This window comes from Lonchura striata, chromosome 8 (assembly GCF_046129695.1).
Source record: "Lonchura striata isolate bLonStr1 chromosome 8, bLonStr1.mat, whole genome shotgun sequence".
Lineage (NCBI taxonomy): Eukaryota > Metazoa > Chordata > Aves > Passeriformes > Estrildidae > Lonchura > Lonchura striata.
This window is the reverse complement of record NC_134610.1, coordinates 18414639-18436755: the sequence shown is the minus strand read 5'-3', so window position 1 is coordinate 18436755 and position 22117 is coordinate 18414639. Positions and strand designations below refer to the sequence as shown.

The following is a 22117-nucleotide window of genomic DNA, read 5'->3' as shown; positions in this document are numbered from 1 at the left end:
TACATAAGCATAGTACATTTTACACACTTGAAAGACATGAACATGATGCCAAAAACACATGGTAGTATTTAATGACTAAGAAAGTATCTAGATAATTAGCAAGTTCTGGATACACCAATTAGGGAGGCAGTTAGGGAGTCTTGTTATTTACACATCCCACCGTTGCCGTGCATTTTAAAGGAAACAAGACATTGAAAACCAAACGCTCTGTTCAGCGTATAGCGACAACGGCTTTAAAAAGCAATGATTTTACGGAAAAGGTGTTTGGAAGGGCTATCCGATGAGCAGCGCGGTTCTGCGGGTCGCTCCGCCGCTTGCCCGCAGCGTCCCGCCGGCCGGGGCTGCCGGCAGCGCCCGGCTCGCCACCAGTAGGTGGAGCCGGCACGTCAGGTGCTGCGGGCTGGGCGCTGCGCCGCAGCCTGCGGCCCCTCCGCACAATAAGCTGCTCTCTGCTCTGCGCTGGGTACCACAGGGTGACTGAGAACAGGAAGCGGAGGCAGAAGCAGAGAGGATTCTGGAAAGGTCTCTGTGTTTTCCACCGAGAATACAGAAATTGTGATCAATCAGTAAGGCTTTGTGGATGGAGATCTGGACTGTTTCAAGAGGAGACATATATTACATTATTTTTGGATGCTGGGCTTTGCAGTGATTTTTCATCCTCATTCAGTCAGGTAAGCTGGCAAAACGTTTCATTTTACTCATAATCAATCATGGCAACGTGATCTTTTCCACATTTTGGAACTGGATTTTTCCCTCTGGTTTGCTGCTAAGGTAGAGTCAAAGATGGAACGGGGAATTCAAAGCCATTTTGTACTGACTGATTGTGATGATGGTGTGATTTTTTTTTTTTTTCTTTTTAACCCCGTTAAATCTGATATCTGGTCTCTGTGATGTTGTAACGCAGTAGTCTTCCTCACAAAATCAGATCATTTTATAATCAAGGTATACAACATTAATTACAAGCATTTTATAGAAGTGACCTTGTTTCCTAGGAAGAAAAATCTGGTGATATTCAGACTCAGGAAGAGAAGGTCTCATAAGATTTTGAGCATCTCAGATTCTGATGATTCAGGGGTAAAATCTATGCTGTTTTCGGTATATATATGTAGTATTTGAAGAAATTCCCTTATTAGCTAAATTTTGTAAAAAAGATATAAGGAAATATTTTCTTTCTGTGCCTTTTTTTCATGGTTGTGTGTAGGAGAGAATGGACTCACTGACTGTTTATTAACCACAGGTCCACAACAAACGTGTAGTTCACATTTTGTCTGTATTTTTACTGTCAAGCTTAATATATGCTTCTTAATAGGACTATTTGAATATTTCAACACAAGAATAATTATATTTCTTCATTTCATTGCCCATTCCTCTATTGTCTCATTCATTGTTGTCATAATAATTAAAGCTGTCAGTTATTAAAGGTAAAAGGAAAATATCTACTGAAGATCACTTTGATACGTGAATTCTTTTTTTCACTAGTGGTTCTACAGACACACATAGACATAAGAGATAGATGTGTTACATTAGTATTGATTTGGAAATTATTCCAAAAGGAAACAGTAGGGAAAAAAAAAAAAAAACGCCTTAAAGAAGCCCATACAGCAGAATAAGGAGCCCACAATTTATAAATCACCCCCTCAATGCATAGATATAAAAAACTCAGGATTAGCTCTCAGGTGATATTCAGAGTAGCAAGCAAGGCCTGTACCTGAAGTAATGATGTGAAAAAAAGAAGTTTTTAATTCATATTCTTTATGGTGCTTGGAGTATCCTTCTTTAACTCCAAGATAAATAATCAGTAATAATGATGTTTGTGCTTTCATATTTGACTTGTCAAGAAAACAGTTTCAAAAGAGACTTTTTAACTCTAACAGTTTAATATTTAATATTTGCTCTCTTGCACATCTCCATTTTGGAATGGAAGGTTGTTAAAGACAGGAATGTGAGTTGCTGCAGTAATTTGAAGCTTCATAGCACCCGTTAAACAGATATGTTGTTTATTAGGCTGTGATATTTACAGAAATTATGCTTGTGTTGTTAGTTTACAATTTTTCCCTCAATGAGCAGATGTTAGGTCCCTATACTGACTTTCTGAGCTGTGCCAATTTAGCTCAGTATTGCAAAATTCTGTATAGGTAATACTAGATGTTATCAAAGAAAGATAATTTCACATTTTCAGTGAAGAACAGGAAACAGTTCCCCTGTGCTCTATAAGGTTGTCAGAGTGTTAATTTGGTCATTTCTGTATATTATTGGGTAACCTGGAGTGGGAAGTATCAAAGGAAAGAAAAAAGCATTAAAAGTAGGGTGTGTTTAATCAATATACTGGTGACACCTTTTGTGCTTTCACCTCTTTTTCTTCACAGATGGAATTAGATGAGTTAACTTTTACCTTATGAAGATTAGGCATGGAGAGAAATTTATTTGCCCTCAAAATAGCAGGGATTTTTGAAGAAAAAAAGGATAGGAGGATGTAAGATGGAACTTTCTGACTGATGATATCCATTTCCTTCTGCTGCTCCCATCTCAGCCCAATATAATTTGTTGTGTGTATGCTATGTGCTAATGACATTACTGGAGTCCCACAACTTTTGATGAATCAGTGAATAGCAGATACTAAAAGAGAGAAAGTTGTGACCTTGTTCTCTAAAGTACAAATCTTGTCCTCTTTTATCTATATGCTCTTCTTGCCATAAGGTAACAAAGGAAAATAATTGCTTGAACTCCACTTCAGTTAAACCTAAGGAGAATAAATGCAAGTTTCTGATATTTGGTACTTTATTTGTATATTTACTGAATTCTGATAGTGATAATTGAAAGTAAGTTTCAGAAGGCTGCATTTACTCTGCTCTTTATCACAAAATTATATTTAGAAGTTAGAAATTTAAATTACAAAATTCTAGTTAGCTTATTTTCCACTCAGTATAACTCTTCTGTTTTGTTTTTTTTACCTTACAGCTGTTAATCAGTAATATATACTGTTGCCATTTGCAACATATATTGTTTTTTCATTCTCACTTGAATAAATAAATGGTTTAAAGCATCATAGTAAAATTGATGCCCCCTAGTTCAGGCTGCTTACAGAACACATGCACACGGCCTGAGCTGTGGTATCAATCAGTCCATCAAATGAACTGGTAACCACCTTAAAAACCACCTGTAGGAAAAAGGCATCCTCTTAACTGGAAACCTGGTATTATTCATTACATCTGCTCCTGATTAAAAGCTGTGAAGCACCTTGCAATGGCATGTCTAAGTTTAATATTAACCAATAGGAGTCCCATAGGACCTTGATACTGGAGCTGGCATCATACAACCTATTCATCTGCTTTCATCAAAATTTTCTTTATGAACAGCTGGAATCTCCAGTATATTACTGTGATAGTGTTATTGCTTGACTTTCCTTACCTTATGATGAGGTAAAGCAGAGGGAATAGGGATAAGAGCAGCTCAGGCAGGGACTGTGATACTTGAAAATATAAATATAGAGTAGGTACAGCATATGCTCTTGAGTAACCATAATGTGTGTGTACTACCACTGTAATCCTAAACAGGAATATGCAAGTTAAATTCTAGGTCACAAAAATATCCAGTTTCTCATTTTTTCATCATGCAACTCCAAATTATTTCTTCACAACACAAACAAAAACAACAAACCAACTAACAACAGCAAAAAACTGCCCTGAAGATCCAAATCTCAAAGTACCACCCCAAAATGTTGATTTCAAATTGTCGCTAAAATTTAATGTGGTCCCCGTCTCAGTAGCATCTTCATATGAAAACTTGCTCTTCATTTACTCTATCAATTAAGACATATCACATATTATTAAGAATATGTTTTACAGTAAAAAACACAACTAAAAAATTAATATTTAATTAAAGAGCTTATGAGGCTTTTTTCACATGTAAAAACTTAAGGCAATGGTTATTTATTATCAAATTAATTATTTGTAATATTAATAATTCGTTATTGCTATTGGTCTTTTTTTGACTGAGTAGTTTTACTTAGGTAAGTACAATTATGGAGCAGGGATCCCTTTTTCAACCTGGAATTGTTTTTACTGCTACTTCTTTGGGTCAACATTCTGGATGTCATGTACCCTTATCAAATGGTCACATTTTGAATATGCATATATTGAGTGTATAGTCCATATGCATGGGTCTGGCACATGCCAGATATATCAATTGCACAGATGATGTACCTGCTCAGCAAGGCTCAGCAAGGTGCTGAAGTTACTGTGTATGTGTACATATCTGTACATACTGTGTATGTATAGATAGCTGAACTGCACACACAGCTGAATCCTTGTCCATGAGGTGCATCAGGCACATCTTCATATTTCTTTACAAGATTTCCTTATTTATAGTTAAATTATATGTTGATTATTTAATTTTAGGGCCCTCCTTTTCAGTGTAGAGAAGATCAGTGTTTATGGTTTTTTAGCAAAATTTATTTTACGAACAATGTGAAGAAATAAACTTCCTTTATCTGCTTAACCATAAAATATTAATGTGTATGATTATATAGGATTCTAGGCAGTTACAAATTTGTGTTCAAAATCACTACAGAAATGCAGATTAAGAAGTAAATGAGGAAATGAAATGTTCACAGGAAAAATAGTTCCTTTTATGTAGGGCAACAGTACTATGTGGTCTGGCTACTGTATTAATTGAGGGAAAGCCTGTCACCATTTCTCATAAATTATGTCCTTTCACTGCCTGGTAGTCCTGGAATAGAAGCAGAATTTTATTTAGTTCATATAGCCTGAATTTTGGGCCACATGTCCCAATTTGTTGCCTACCTAGATTTGCATATTCTGAAAACTCTGTCCTTTCTTAGGCATTATTGTACTGTCTTTAATGTTGGACACACTGAGGAGTTCCAAATTTGTGTTGGTTAAAAATATACTCACAGGAACCTAAATTTCTTGGTCCAGTTTTAAATACATCCAAACACAAAGTTTTCAAATGTTAAATGAATGTGCTTTCTTAACAAACAAACCTCATTGCCTTCTAAAAAGCCAATCATAGAGGACAACTGTGTAACTGTATCAAGACTCTGCTACAAGAGTATTTTTATCCCAATTTATAAAGATTTGAAATTTATGTGTGACAGTCTTGGAAACCTGAATGTGAATTTGTGTGTCCCACCTAAAAATGCAGGATTTTTTTTTTTTCTCAGATGCAATTAACATGATACCAACTTTATTTCCTTGAGCACAGAGTTTTCTCCACAGTTATTACTATCAAGAACATTTACTTTTGAATGTGTATGTTCTTGTGGAGTGGCTAAATAGTAAGGATAAAACTAGGAGACTACAAAATTAGGATATTAAGTCACAAGAATGAAGAATCCCTACACATTTTACCAAAGTTAACCTAACTTCATAGTGACACTCAGGGATAGATAGAAAATTATTCTTATTTTCAGCAGATATTTGAGTGTATTTTCCACTGAAAAGCACTCTTTAAAGAAAAATAAGTCTCTAAATCTATGTTGTGTGAAATTTTTTCCATTCTATAGAGGGCACTTTTAAATAATGAGTGAAGGTATACACCTAAATTACACTCTTGCACCTTATCAAGGAGCAAAATACAAACAGCTTTGAATATTTTTAAAAATTTTTCTTTAAGTTTATTCTTACTTAATAGCCCAATAATTTTCAAACTTGTTTATGACAGCTAAAAACAAAAGTAAAAAGCTTTACAGTTAGAAAGGCAATCAGTAATGTTATTTTTATGTCTGAGTGGTGTAAACTTGATGACAGAAATAAGTAGGCAATTTCAAAAGGGTCCAAGAGTCCAAGGTCAGATTGAATTGAAGGAGGGCAATCCTAATGTTTACTGTCATTTAAATGAAATGTCTAAAGAAAAGCCTGTCACTGATATTTAAAGCCAAAATTCTCACATGAAGAAATCTGACCTGAGACAAAGTTCTGACCAAAATCAATATGAATAAAATTCAGCCTGTATTATGAAGGAATTTTTTACCTACTGAGTGAAGCTGTAACTGAGCATTATAGGAGTCTTCCTGAGAGGATTTTGCTAACACCATTTTAAATTACTTGCCATGTATTTCCTACATATCAATTTGCTTTAGTTAATATTATAATAGGTAGAATACTAAAATTCTAGTAGCTGCTACAGCACTAGCTATCATTCCATAGTACATATCACTTAAAGGTATAGGTCTCTAATTAGTACAATATTTTATTAATGTACTGAAATTTCAACATTATAAGAGATAACTTCTAGAGAGGTGGTTAGAAGTTGTAATTATAGGCTTTGCAGCTTTAGATTTATTACATGCAGGTAGAGACTAGATGTAAGTCATACTTTCATACTCCATTTGGAAAACATTCCAGAATTAAGGCTTGATTGTATTTTATTAGACAGTTCCATGACACCTGAATAAATGCCTTGGAGAAATCCATGCACATCTTTCATTTGCTCTGTTAAACCTTGGGTATAAAGCACTCTATTTTCATGTTGACTTTTTGTGCATTTTTTTCCTTGTGTAGTAATGATCACATTCAGCCAAGGACTGTGTGTGAGCCTCTCAAACAGAAGTTCCAATTTTTCCCCTTTGGTTTCCTAGACAACTGTCAAATTCCAAATACAGTCCATTAGTCATGTGTTGTATTAAATTTATTCTTTCATATTCTGTATTGTACCTTCTGCAGCATAGTAAGACTAGGAAAGTAAGTGTTTCAGCTGCATGGTTCTTACTGATTCAATTAATTTTCCAAATTTAGTTTGTTTATTTTTTCTGAAATTCATAAACAATGTTTTCTGTTGCAAGTGCATTTTTGTAAATGCATTTTTGTTCATTTAGAAAAGAGTACTACTTTACAAACAGAGCTTTCTGTTTCTTTTATACAGCAAAATCAATATTGTGTTGTAATTAGATATTACTCACTGAAGTTTTATTGTAACTTTTTAAAAACCTTTCCTGTGGATACTGTTGTACCAGTGTTTCACTTGTCAGCACATTTAAATTTTGAATACACAAAGTATTAAGAATTAGTTGAATTTGGACAATTAATTTTGTGGATAATTCTGTTTCTTGTTAATCTAGAACTGTGTTAACACTTTTATAATTACTTATACCAAATATCCATACATCTGCCCACAATTTCTGTTCATTGCATTTGACTCTAACATGAGATTTCACTTAGGTGGCACCATCACTGGCATATTGACCTATAATGGTCTTTATAAGAAAATCTCATTTTGAGTAAGCCCATTTCTTTCTTTTCCAGTTTATCATTAAATTGAAAGGGAGCTAAAAAGCATGAAGATATAGTTTGAAATATTATTTGAAGCAATTCAAACCCATTTGAGATTAAATGCTCATGCTATATATGCAGAAGATTTCACTGAAGAGCCCTGTATGAAAGAATCTATGTAATTTGTCCATCAGAAATCACCTTTGACTAGGCCTGAGATTTTACCCATGATTCATTCTTGAAAGATGACTTAAGATAAGTGACCCTAAATAAAAATATTTTGATCAACAAATTATCAGCCCAAATAATTTTCTAGCCTCACCTCCAGCTACAGTAAAACTGTGTAATCTGGATTCATCTGTGAAAATTTCTGGTATTGGTGTGAGAACCAAAGATATTAGATCAAGAAAAAAACCCTAAAGGTTTTGGTTTTCTGGTTTGGATTTTTTTGGTGTGTTTGTTTGTTTGTTTTGCGGTTTTTGTTTGGTTGTTGTTTGGGTAGGTTTTCTTTGTGTGTTTGTTTGTTGTTGCTGTTGTTGTTTTTAGTGTCTTGAAAAGTATACAGAAAAAAAATGTGTTAAAAAATATAAGAGATGAGATATTAGTTGAAATCCTCTAATGAAATTACACTGACGTGGCGTAGGTCTACTATAAATTCAGGACAAAGGACACACAATTCAGCAAACCTGCTTTCTTCAAGTTTTGCTGTAACTAACACTTATTAGTATAGTATAACCATGATGAATAGACATAGAGACAAGGTTGGGGTCACATGTGAAAAAGGGTTATCTGCCTTTTGCTTTAATTTAAAATACAGATTTGTTGAAATTACCTGTTCTTCTAGTGTTATTAATAATTCTCACATTAAAAATTAATTCCTCAGCATTTTGCAAACTAGCAGATATTTTACAACTGGAGAGAAGTTACACTCCCCTTTTTGAAAATAAATGTCATATGAATGTTTAGTATTAGTGATTCTTCTTTTATTAGGAACCTGTAGAATCCCTTACATATTATTTTGAAACTTGTGAGCAAAAACACTTAAACATTTTGCTGTATCTGACCATGAGATCAAATTTCAGCCACAGTGCTGCTTGAGAGGCAGAATCCAATAGTCAAAGGGATTGGAAAGTCCCATCTGTACCCCCAGGGAATGCTGCATTCAGTGTAAAATATGCATTGGTGGATAAGTATCAATGGTGGCAGAGTCATGATTCCCTGAGGTCAGAACTAGAGACACAGCTTTCAGATGTCTTCAGTGGAGCCTCTCCAGTAGTGACTCACCACAGCAAAAAGTGCTGAATCAGTGCTTCACTCAAAATGACCAAGGCATTGAAAGAATTTGCTCTTAGCCATCATTGGGATGAGCTTACGTTACCTTATTAAACAATGGAAGCTCTAATTATGCTAACACTTATTGTATATTTGGGAAAATGCAATTCTAGATTGATCAGAAATAGGTACCAGGCAAATTCTAGGTTAGTTTTTGAAACATATTCTCCGTACTTGAAGTATTTGGAGATCCTCTGTCTTTAAGAGTAAGAGAAACAGTAATCTAAGAGAAAGCTTTCACTTTTTGTTTTCCCACCTTTTGTGTTCTCTCTGACCTCTGTGTCTACTCAAATTTTCTTTATTTTATCTCCAGAGTTTCTACTGTGGCTGTTCATTCTCACTGTATTTGGAGAAAAGTACTATTAAGAGCTGCTTTCGCAAGAACAGAGACCTAAAAGAGAGGGATGTCTTCTTTTCTTCTCTAGGAATAAAGGCAAAATAACAACATAAAACAGTAAAAAAATGCCAGAAGTATATCTAGATGAGATATCCAAATGAAAATAAATGTCTTAAAGACAGCTCATCTGAATCTCAGTGCCTGAAGACTAATATGTGTAAGATGTAAGTAGACTATTTAAATTTACTGAACTGGATACCCAGATTATTAAAGACTGAGGAACACATGGCCAACCTTTCACCAGCTCTTGTAATGATGCAAGTAATTTATACTGAAGAACCTTACGATACTGTGTTTTTTTTTGATATTATATTACTTGTCAGGGAAGAAAAATCTAGTTGCACAAAGAAAAAGCATTCATACCAACAATCTCTATGATAGATAACTTGAAGAAGTTAATGCAAATATAGCGTTATTAACTTCCATGCCTGCTTAAAGACAGTAAATCCATTGGGAGCAATGATACCCTGTTCCCAAAATGGCAGGTGAGAACACTCCTGTTAGTCCGGGAACTACGATCTACCATGTGTTACCCCATGTCTACCAAAGACTCTTCAGTGATGCAGTAACTTCAACAAGACCCGTTTTTCCATTTTAGTGAAACGTGAAGGTAAAAGATAGAATCTTTGACATGCACACTTAAAGAATATTCTTAAAGTACTTTTGTTCTGTATTAGGTTTTGTGAAATAACTAATTTTCAATCCTGTGTTTCTTACTTCTTGGTACTCTTAGGTTGGAAAAATATATCTATGTGAATATGTAGACTTACACTTCTCTACTGTAATTAATTTTTGAGAAGTTTTGGACACACAAACAAAGAATGAGAGAGTCTTGAAGGAAATGCAGTCTTGAAGAAGCTTCGGGTCCTAAGGAAAAGACTTCCTTGCTAATTCATTTTCTGCCAGAAATGCAGCCTTTTTCTTTTCACATTAGCAAAAGAAGCAGAGGTTAAATTCTGAGATTTGGCATTTTTTAGAAAAACAAAGGTAAGACTGTCTTTTCTTCTCAGCCAGAAATAATGTTTTGTTTACTACATTTACTATTCTTTGGCCAGGTTTCCACCTATTTTAAATCACCCCATTCTAAATATTTTTAAAGCAAGTTTTTATGAAGGAATATTATTTCTGTGACATACTCTTATTATAATTGCATATTCTCATAACAAGTATTTTTGTCTTCTTGGATTTATTAATTTTATTAATAAATATCTGATGGTGATTTAATTATTTTTATTTTTATTTTTATTTTGAATAGTTATGTAACACTAATGCCTACAGGCTTCTGAGGCTGACTGTAAAAATAAAGACAAAAATACAAAATACAGTCATTGCTACAGATAAATTATAATCTAAAAAATGACACAATGAATCAATAAATGTTGAACCTAATGGAAAAAAGGAAAATAAATACTATGTATTAGTCAGGGAGGACCTATAAAAACAAATTGTCAAAGTTTAAATTACTAGATTACAGTTTAAAGAGGCAGGTTCTGACCAGGTGCTAAGTTCTGGAGGCTATTTTCACCTTTGAGGAAATCACTCCTTTCCTTGAAATACCTAGTTTTATGAAGCCAACTTTTATGTATTCCTTGCCTTAGGACCCACAGCTAATTTTAACTGAATGTCTCTTTAGATATCTCAAAAAAATCTGCATTGCATTGCATTTACCACTGTGAACTACAGCAGTGACATTTTGAGTCTCTTTTGATCTTTCTGTTATTCCATTTTTTACTAGAATATTTTCATCAGTTAAAAATAGGGTAAATATGCCAGAATAAATGGTAAACAATGCTAAATGTCAGTTATGAAAAGATAATGATCCATAACTTAAAAAAAATATTTCCAACCACATTTTTCTTCAAAAATTATTCTTGGTGTCCAAAAGCCATGAGAAATTTCAATAAAAATATTGAATTTTAGTTCTTCTTCACAAAAAACTAATATTTACCTATCCTTTTCTTTCTAGAACAAACTGAAGGCAGCATTTCCTGATTTGGAATTTGATCAGAGAACAGTAATTTAACTGTAATTTACCTTCACTTCCAGAAAACCAATACCTGAATTTTGCAAAGCAACTTCCCAAACACGAAGAGAGGGAGCTAAGATGACTCATTTTTTCAGACTGTCCCAGCATATGCTCTTTTGTGTGTCTTTCCTCCTTAGGACAGTAAGAGCTTGAGTTGAGGTATTTTTCTGATATCAGCACACAAGAGCTACTCTTTTTATTTGTAAACTGCAGAAAGGAATCTCTAGCTGATGCTGAGGTGATGCCACAGCCCTGCTGTTTCTGTCTGTCGTGCTGTGGGAGACCCACCCTTTTGATTTGGACAAAGGGCTTTACTTCCATTGAGTCACCTGTTCTTATTAACACTAGTGATTTAGAGAAAATCCAGGCTTTAGCATCTGAGACGTTGTTGCAGGGCTTGGCACAGATGAAGATACTAGTTCCAAATTACAGCTTCTCAAATAAAAGATTAACATCAGAAAATGAGGATACCTGGTCATTTTACAGATTCCATTTGCTATCCTTGCACTTACTCAAACCCTAATCAACTGTTACAGTTTTAATGGAATGAAAATCTCAGTAGTCAGCTTTTTCAAGGTTTTAGCAGGTAGTACTTTAAAGGGAAAAAAACCCAGCAAGGTTTGTTATTTCTCTACCCTGAAAATTTTGAAAGGGGTATGTGCAGTTTCATGCAAAATGCAGATAACCTGTTAGACAACCTGAAGATTTGAATAAACAGTCATGGTATCTACCTGGCACTTATGCTGGTACTTTCACTTTTACCATTTGCCCTATTTAAGATATCATTAAAATAGATACCTTCAGGCCACTTCTGGCTTTTTCAGAGACACAGAAAAATTAATTTGACATTGTTAGCAAAGATATTTTACTTACTTTCTGACTCATCTTCTGTAAATGATGAGAACATTATTATATTAAAAATATTTTTTTCTCTAAATGTGGACATAATATAACTAGCTGAAATGTGTATAAAATTAAAAACATATAGATACTGTCTATTGCTCAATCTTATTTAAAGGTAGAGACTGAAGGAAAACTGGAGGACTTACAGAATGCAATGCTCAATTACAACTAAATAGCAAAATCACATCTTTAATAAATGGGAATTTCATTTTTCTAATGAAATGTACTAAATTATAGAGCATTACATATATGATATATAGACCAGTATTGTATTTCAAATACTTGAAACTCTTTGCTTAACAGCAGAAGGTACCGAGGGGCCTGGACTACATGTAGTTTTGAGATCCTTTCTTTAAGGATTATTTTTTAATGACAGTTTTTCTGAATTATTATATATACAGAATATCTGAATTCTACCTGATATCATTCATATCCTGGAAGTTTACCAGATAACAAGCAATTTTAAAACCAGTGAAGGAAGGAGAGAGAAGCTAATACTAAAAAATTAGCAGTTTATGATTCAAGGATTGGAGCTTGTTTAGGGCTCAGTACAGGTGACAGCACAACTTCTGTTTCATTGTTCTATTAAATTAAAGCATGTATAGAAACTGTAATCAGATACAAATTTCTGTGTTGTTCTGTTAAGCTTTGTAACCTAAATGAAAATGCTTGGGGCATATTTAGTATAGGAAAAACCTTCTTGTGTAATAGCAGCAGCAAAGAAAAGATATAATTGCATTAGACAGTAGTGGAGACAGGTCTCATGTAATGTTTTCAACTCATCAGGAAAACTTTTTTAGGACATGTTTTTTTCCCTGAAAAATACAGTGAATCCCTAAGTCTGCCAATACTTTCTCCCATCAGTCATTGGCTCCTTTGTGGATTTCTAGAAATACGAATACATATCCTTTAAGTGAGGACAATGCATTTTGTTACAGCATTCATAGCTGTAACTGTTAATGGATGAAAAGTAGCCTAAACAAATGCATTGAATTATAAAGACAAGAAATACACACTGATGACTTGATTTGGATTCATCTTTTGAGACTAGTTTCATAGAAAAGGCACCTAGAGTGACAAGTTGAACCACAGACCTGTAAAATGGGGAATAAATAAATGAATTATTCAGAAAGACCAAGGAGAAACCTCAGACAACTTCACAGTTCATTAATCCTGCATGAGCAGAAGTAGTAATCAAAGGACTGTATCCAGAAAATGACTGTTCTTTTAATTAAAAAAAAAAAGGGACAACTTTGAGTTTAGGATCTTTACAATTGAGAGTTACATTAATTTTAAAAAGGGATTAGCAAAGGCATCCATCTTGTACAAAGAAAAATTTAGAAGCAGAAATTTCAGCATAGAAGTTTATTATAAGGTTGCATGCTGGAGACTCTGGCTGGCTTTATAATTTACTTTTTACTTTTACACTGCATCTGTATCTCCAGCCACTCCAAGGTCTCTGTCATTCTGCACATTACATTAACTCATAGTTCTCCAGGATAGTTCTTGAGAGAAATTTTCTTCTTTGTGTCTACAGTACAGTATATGTTAATTCTGAATTTATTGTCAGGTATCTTGGTTCTGGTCTTGTATTACTTATCTGCTTGGTGCTATAATCTACTGACTAAATTATTTCAGTAACCTCAGTGCTGATCATACACACTGATGGATGCTGTGCTGTGAACCCACTCCAGAGATTAAGACTTGAGGTGGCATAGGAACATGAGTCTTTACCATGTCATGGGATTGGTAATTCACATTTAGGAGTATACTGTTTCATTTCTTTCCTCTAGTTCCTTTCTCTAGGTTTTTCAAGCACTTTTTAACATCCCCTTCAGCCTTCACATACCTTATTTCATAAGATCATTACTGCAGCACTTTGTGCGTCCCTGTGTGTGTGGATTTCTACAAACTGCTTCAGACACACGAGAAGCTTTAGGAGAAGGACTATTCAATGAGTGCAAATGAGCAGAATATTTTATCTCAAATTTAGATGTGGCATCTCCAGGATACAGATGTTGCACATTCATGAAGTAATGCAGCAAAGGCTACATGGCTTAATGTAACAGAAAACATAATTTAAGCTCATTAGTTAAGCATTGAAACTCACTCTTAAAATTGGTTCTCATAACTAAAATTTTTACAGCAATATGCTGTAAACTGTTGCAAAGTAGACACCAAGTAAGGCTTTAATTTATTCCCTGGTGGCAGCACTCTTTAACCATATCTGCCTTCCTTTTTGCCATTCTCTCCCTCCAGCTATTCAAACCTCTTAACTGTGCTGTACAGTACATCACTTTAAATAACTGATCCTGCTGCAGAAGGACTTGGAAGAGAGAAAAATAACACTGCTTTCAGTTGATGCACTGCAGGACTCCATAAAGAGAGCTGCTGTACAGTAGAGAGTTCAATGCAGAGAGCAGGAAAAAGCAGCATCTTCCACCACTGTTACTAAAGCCATTCACGGCAAACCAGAATCAGATTTTGGACTAGTTTCAGTCTGAACTAATACTATGACACTTGCCTTGCAAATAATCAGAAGCAGCATCTTTTCCTATATAGCCTTGATTATTCATGCTGTTTACTTTTACTTAAAAGGCCTGTGGTTTTGATTCACAGCTAACAGTCAATAAACACAACCCAAGCTGCTCTGGGATCTAATATTAGCCTTCACCACAGTTAAGTGCCGGTAAGAAAGAATTATGCTTGTTCCTCCCATAATTCAGCTGCTGTCATTTAACCAGCACCACTTGTGTAAAATCTTTTCGTTTAATGAAAGTATTGATGTTTGTAAAGTTGTATTACTGATGCTTGAAAAAAATATGGAAAATTAAAATCTCTTAAGTTGTAGAATGTAGGTTTACCATTTTCAGCAGTACCTCCCAGAATATGCATTTATACTTGCTGTTAAAAAAAAAATAGCTGTACTGCTAAAACACTTTGATCAGCAATTTGTTCTATTGTTGGGAGTGTCCAAGGACACAGGCAAAGCAGTATCTGTGGGCAGAAAAAGAAATGTCTTTTTCTGGATCTGCAGGAAAAAGCTGAAAAATAATTTATAAAATATCAAAACAAATTCTGAGCATTTGCTTTTAACTGCCATTCAGCCTTGAAGTATGCTGCTTCTATTTCTATTTAAGCCTGGAAAGAGTTTCTGACCAAATGTTGGGGTTTTTCCTATTGGTACAATCTAGCTTGCCTAAATTATTTAATTTTCTTTTATAGGTCATTCTTATGCAAGAAGCTAAAAGTAATTAAATTTGCAGGATGAAAACATGGCACAGGCACTGCTGGTACCACCTGGACCTGAAAGCTTCCGCTATTTTACTAGAGATTCCCTCGCAGCTATTGAAAAGCGTTCTGCAGAAGAAAAAGCTAAAAAGCCCAAGCAAGAACATACAGATGATGATGATGAAAATGGTCCAAAACCAAACAGTGACTTGGAGGCAGGAAAGACACTGCCATTTATTTATGGTGACATACCTCCAGGAATGGTATCTGAACCTTTGGAAGACCTGGACCCATATTATATCAATAAAAAAGTGAGTGAATTATGTTTTGCACTAAATAGAATATACCTTTATACACTGGAAAAGTTTAATCACAAAATGTGATAGTTAGAACTGTCAATCTGCTAAATATACAGAACCATCCTTTTATTTAGCAGAACTGATTTATGCTCTTCCATATTATGACTGCTTCAAGTCTGTTGAGTTATTTGCTATTTACTTCATTGTAAGGAAGATGTGTCTTCCTTGATCTTGCCTGAACTTGAGCACAGAATGATTTTTTTTTTTTAATTTCAATGTAATAGTAAGACTGAATATGACAAAAGAGATGTTCTAAGCATGGTTTTGCAATGGAAGTAGTTGTAGATAACAAGGTAGTATCCACTCAAGTTAGTGAAATAGAGGACTGTAAGCATATTCTCTGTGCAAACATACACATGAAATACATGTATCCTTGTATATGTAGCATATAGAGACTCTGTAAATGTTGGCTCATATGAAACTACCACAATGCAAACTATTGCTTGAGGTGCTTGGGTTTGATATGATAGATCTCTACTGCAGAGCTGTCAACTAGAAGTCTTTGGCAGACCATGGCAAAACTCATTTTTGAGGAAGGAATCAAAAAAAGACATTTTTGGTGTTCTGAAGAGATTTCATACAGAAAGACCAGAGCAAAGAGTTATGAGATAAAAGCAATGCATCTAAGTTACATGTGTGAATGCAACACATGCAAACTCCCAAAAGAGGTGCATTTTCTCTTCCAATTTGTACAGTCCTCCTTTTCACATGATCCCCAAGTCAGGAATTCAAAGATAGAAAAGGTAGTTCAAACAGATCCATTCAAGTTAAAAGTTTGACTTTTTACAAGTGAGGATCTGCAGCAGAGTGTATGGGTTTTGGTCTTGTAGTGATGATGCATCCAATTGGAAGCAGACGGGTGTTATTCAAGTTAAGATAAAGACAAGGAAAGAACAAGTGTATTTCCATAGCTGGGATTAGTTGTAGACAGTTATAAAATCCTCTGTGGTCTGAAATAGTCCAACCTGGGAACAAGTAAAAGTACCTTAGGTCCTGCACTGATTAGTGAAAGGACAGGAGACAGTAAGAGCCAGTTTTCCTCTATGCTCTTGTTTATTTCTGTGTGCTCCGTTAGCAGCATCAAGAGGTTCTCTCAGTTTCTGATAGACTTCAAAGTGTTGTGGGTCAGGAGAGTGAAGGAAGATGAAGAGGTGGATAACACCTCTAAATTAAAAAATGCACAAGGTGTTTTATGGAGAAGTACTTGGGACTATCTTTTCCCATCTCACTGAAAAAGAAATAACTGGATACAGTTGCTCTATTGACGACTTGAAGCATTCCAGGCTGTCATCAAGATAAGAAATTTTATCTTGAGCCACTATAAAAAATCAAGGCATAAAATACTTTAAACTCCAAAGAAACTTGTTCGCCAGAAAAAAAATTATTCAAATAATACTCTCACTTTTGTGGCTAAATTTGGTTTAAATTTTGTGGCTAAATGTGGTCATTTTTGGTTTGTAAAACAGGTTTAAAAATTATGGCCTCAGTAATGGGAACAGAAAATAAAGCAGAATCTGTATGTAACTGCATAACCTAAGAGTTGCCAAAGTTAAATAAACAATGCTGTAGATAATACAAGTATATACATTATTAAGGAAATATAAAGAAATTAAATTTCAAAGAAGTAGCATTGCCAAGGGTTATTTAAATTTTTGTGGTTTGGGTTATAACAACAGTTCCATGGAAATTCTTACTTACAATATAATGTCAGTACTAAGCCCTTTTCTCAACTAGCTGCAGAACTTCAGGAGTAAAGTTGCATACATAAATTCAGGGATAAAGTTGTCTGAAGAAGTGAAGTTTCAGAAAGACTGAGAAGTTCTGAAGTATAGTTTCTAACCTCTACTGATAAGAAAATGTAGACAGATTTTTTCAAACAGAAGTGTAAAAGCTGACACTAATGATGGATTTCTTAGTACTGAGAACAATTAGTAAACTGTAGAATCTTTAGTTGCAGGTGACATCTGTGTTTCTATTACCTAGCAATATAATTATGCTCAACAGAAAACAAATGGACATCTTAAATCATGGACTAGAATTAGTCATCTCTCCTCTGTTGTATAGTACAAACTACCCTTAATCACTGACTTGTCAGTGCAGAAGAAATCATATGTGAATTTAGTCTGTCTTTGGGCTCAGCTGCAGCAGTGACCTTGGGACAGGCAACATCTTTCTAGCATTTCCAGCTGGGTGAAGGACTGTAGGGCAGGGAGAAATGCCAAGGAGTGTGTGTCCCTTCTCTGCCACCCTCAGTGTTAGCTTGATATTTTTCTGTGAGCAGGCACCAGCAACACTCCTTTACCTATCTTCTTTCCTACCACGTAGTGGTTTTCTTTCCTTCCCTGAGATGACTGTCCAAGTAGGCAGTAAAGGCCACAGAGAGGGCAGAATTTTCCTGATCATAGCCAACTTTTTACAGAGAATGGAAATCAACATGGAGAACAGTGATACTTTATAGCTCTGCTGAGAGTGTAACAAAGACTCTATTATGTTAACACAAAGCAGAGCCATTACCATCCACAAAGAGCAAAAGGAATGAAGAATAGTTATGTCCTGAAGAAATTTCAAGCAGCACCAAAGATGCAAGTAAACCTCATTCACAGACAAATACACTTAGGCAACGATTGCCCACAGAAACAGAATGAACTGAACACAAACCATAGGTTTATTGGACCAAATTTTAATAGATAATCACTAGCTAAATTTTCTGCTCACATATAGGGAAAGTAAGAGCACACTGTTAACAAGAAAACCAGCAGTTTCTTTTAAAAAATATTTGTTGTAATAGGATGCCAAATCCTGGTGACTGTCTCACATTGCTCAGAACTATGTTAGCTGGCAATATATTAATATTTTTTTTTCATAGATATTTATTTCAGAAGATGCATATAATTGATATTGGTAGTATTTAAAATAAAAGATTAAAGCAAAATTATTTTTAAATTGTGGTTGATTTTGTAATGAGAATTTCTCCTTGTCTCTATACCTATGTGTGTATATAATTCTGTCAAGTATTTGTTCCAGATACAAACAGGCATTTGGAATTATCCTTTTGATATTTTGGTTTTGTGTTTGCTGACAGGGTGGAATACATTTGATAAATTTTAATCACTTTAATCAAACACTTCATAAGAAATAAAATTGAAATATTTCCATGGCAAAATCTTGCATTTTACTTTTATTGATAAACTATTGTTTTTTGTAATTCCCACACATTTTAATTACATCATAATTCAGTCCACATGCTGGAAAATTTTGCTAATTGGAGAATTGGCTGTGGAAGACTTACTCCATTGTATTCACAGAAATCAGTTATTTTCGTACCACAGGTAGACAGTACAATGGAACTTGTACCTCTCAGGCAGAAAATGAAAACTTTTAGTAGGATGTGAAGATATATACGTAGTCAACATTGTATTTTAATTTTGTATTTCTTTTTTTGCAGACTTTCATAGTATTGAATAAGGGGAAAGCAATTTTCCGGTTCAGTGCCACGTCTGCCTTGTATATTTTAACCCCTTTTAATCCCATCAGAAAAATTGCTATCAAGATTTTGGTACATTCATATCCTTTTCTCTTAATGTTGATTTAAGTGTTGCTATTTAAAAATACTTAATGATCAAAATAACACTTTTCATGTGGATATACAAACTGTGTCCATGGGAGTGAACTATGCTAAAAAAATATGTTGCTCACATTTTAAAAAAGGAGCCAATATCACATGTGGATTGCAGTATGATCTTCATCCCTGCTGAGAGAATTCTCTACTGAACCACCTAAATCTGTCACAGTTTAAATATCAGGCTTAATATCTAAAAGGAGACTGAATCCCATACTAAGCCCTGCAGCTAAGGCCACATTAGTAACAAACCATTGCACTTGAACATATCTAAGGTCACACTTTTACCAAGACCAGTAGTACTATTAATGAACTAGACTCACTTAGCAAGGACAAAAGAGCATGGGTAAAGAGAAGCTTTTTCAGCATTGTGTTTTTAGCTTTGGGATAGGTGCCCTATAAAAGATTTGGGATAAAGGAGAGTATTTTCAAATATATTTCAATCATGTTCAAAGAAAAACTCAGGCCTAAACAACCAACCTCTGACTAAAGATCTTTTAGAATGATCCACCTGTATTAAACGAGTAATTACATTTGGGTAGTCATTTAATGATTTACAGAGTTAAAGTTATGTTTAAACTTCATTTAAAACCTGCTATTATTATAAAAGTATTGCATTTTATTTATGGAAGTGCACCATAATATGCCAGATGGCATACCATTTAAAATACATAAAATTATGTGCAAAGCTTTGTTTTAGGCTTTAATATCATGTTATTTGGACACATTTGTAAACAATATCTTTAAGTTATTTCATTTACTGTTATAAAGCTGTCCTACTTTTCTGACTAACATGCCTTAACTACAACCTACGTTATTCAGCATGCTTATCATGTGCACTATTTTGACCAACTGTGTATTTATGACCATGAGTAACCCTCCAGACTGGACAAAGAATGTAGAGTAAGTTAAACATTTTTACTTCTTTATTATTATGTCTCTGTTTTTGTGTGACTCCAAAAAAGAAGCATTTATAAAAATGTGAAAGCCAGAATGGGCTTGTCCAGAGTCAAGAAGAATCATATTCCATGAGATCATCAATATCTTTCCTGTTTCCTCCTAAACAACTTAAATAATTTAACAGTAACACCATGTTTGTTTAAATTATGCCTGTGGAATATCTGGACTTCTGCTGTGTACAAACAGGAGTTCTTGTCCTTGGATATTCTGAGTTGTAAATCAGTCAGGGAGCTATAGATGTGCATGTAAAATTGTGCATCTGAAATTGTTGCCATACCTTGCTTGCATATCCATGATCTCGTCACAGTAGGACTTTTATCATGCCTTACTGATTTGACCTCATAAGTGCCTGCCACAACAAGGACCACAAGAAACTCAAATTGCTGAGGAAAGGGCCATACCTATGAAAGAGTAACAAAGAGCTGACCTAAATACGGAATATTTTTCTTTCTAGTTCATGGTTATAAATGCATGTGTATTCTTTAACAAAATACAGATACATGTTCTCCTCTGAAATACTGTAGAATCACAGAATGATTTGGGTTGGAAGGGATCTTAGAGATCATACAGTTCCAAACCCCTGGCATGCAGAGAAACCTTCCTCTAGGTCATGTTTCTCAAAGCCCTTTATGTTTTTAGTTGAAATAGTATTACTCATGAAAAATCTGCTTCTAATCACTTATTGCTTCTTTCATTCCCTTCTTTTCTCAAAGAGCCATTACTGGTTTTTATTTATTTATTTCTCTGCACAAATGAACCTTACACTGAACCCTGTTTAGAAACAACTACCATTAACTCATTCCCAGTGAACAGTGATGATGGCTTGCTAGAGGTGCAGAGAGTCTGAAAGCAGAGCAGTAGGGTCTGTAGGTAGAGTTCCTTTATTCTGGAGGTCCACAGAGATCTATGTGGGTCTCGGGAAGTGCCTGCATTATGCTGGTTATAACTGACTATTCTATGTTGTTAAATGAATAGCTGTTCCCACACCAGGTAAGCTGGTAATCATGCTCCCCATCTTTGAGAGTAACAGTCTGGGCATGCTTTCTTATATTTATGATTATTTATGAAATAAATAGGCATTAGTACAGTTATTATCCAGAATTGATTTTACAAAACTCTCTGATTTAGACATTAAAAAAAAAATTCTTTAGTTTTTGTAACACTTAGACATCTACCTGATTTATGAATGCAAGCAAAGAGGCAACCCTGTGAGTGCCAAAGAACTCAAAGTCTGAAATGTATCCATAAATACTAGAGTCAAAAATTATTTGTAAGCACAAGAACTGAGATTAAACCAACCTTTTAGAAAATGAGTAGCATATATATCAGGTTCAAATTTCAACAAAGACTGAACAGCAACTACAATATTTAGGGCAAGTGAAGTTAATAATTTACTCCTTTTCCTTCTGAATACTTTTTCTTCTCTTTTAAGTCATCTTTGCTAAAGAATGGCACTGTCTGTAAGTATGCAAAAATCCATGCAAAAATTCCTGCTCTGATGATTTTCAGGTACACTTTCACTGGAATTTATACCTTTGAATCACTTATCAAAATTCTTGCAAGGGGCTTCTGCTTAGAAGGTTTTACTTTTCTGCGAGACCCATGGAACTGGCTTGACTTCAGTGTCATTTTAATGGCGTAAGTGGTTCAAGAACTTTTTAAGCTTTTAGGGCATGAAATTAGTGGTAAATATTATTGTATTATGTGTATTTATTTAAACATATTTAATTTTTGCAACCTTTGAAGCTTAGACACTGTATAACACATTTTAGTATTCATAAATCAAAGAAAAATATGGCAGAAGCCGAAATGGAGTGTCAGCCACTAGTGCAATTACTGCTGAGGGACACTAATTTCATGGCCTACATTTTTCTGCTCACCAGAAGTGAAGCCATCCCTTTGACTCCATGTTACTGTCCCATTAAAAGCTAATTAGTTTAACTAGATGTTCAAATACAAATCAGTGAGTTTCACTCCAATGACATTTAAGCAAAATTGATGAAAACAATTATTAAATTGAAATGTACTGAAGAGACAGGTAAATTTTGAAGTATGATTGCT

The 22117-nt window shown here is 34.5% G+C and overlaps 1 protein-coding gene across 11 annotated transcripts in view; it reads left to right on the top strand.

Moving 5' to 3' along the window:
- The first annotated feature begins 382 nt into the window (after positions 1–382).
- Positions 383–22117, top strand: part of LOC110469658 (sodium channel protein type 2 subunit alpha) — a 68488-nt gene continuing 46753 nt past the window's right edge. For 4 of the 11 annotated variants that reach the window (XM_077785012.1, XM_077785003.1, XM_077785013.1 and 1 more), the window contains exons 1-8: positions 383–671; positions 8875–9122; positions 9692–9945; positions 14507–14576; positions 15113–15429; positions 18923–19041; positions 19910–19999; positions 21566–21694. In XM_077785012.1, the coding sequence (XP_077641138.1) occupies positions 15163–15429; positions 18923–19041; positions 19910–19999; positions 21566–21694 (605 nt within the window). In that variant the 5' untranslated portion in view covers positions 383–671; positions 8875–9122; positions 9692–9945; positions 14507–14576; positions 15113–15162. The remainder of the gene's footprint in view (positions 672–8874; positions 9123–9691; positions 9946–14506; positions 14577–15112; positions 15430–18922; positions 19042–19909; positions 20000–21565; positions 21695–22117) is intronic. The other 7 variants (XM_077785006.1, XM_077785011.1, XM_077785004.1 and 4 more) reach the window with 6 other exon arrangements.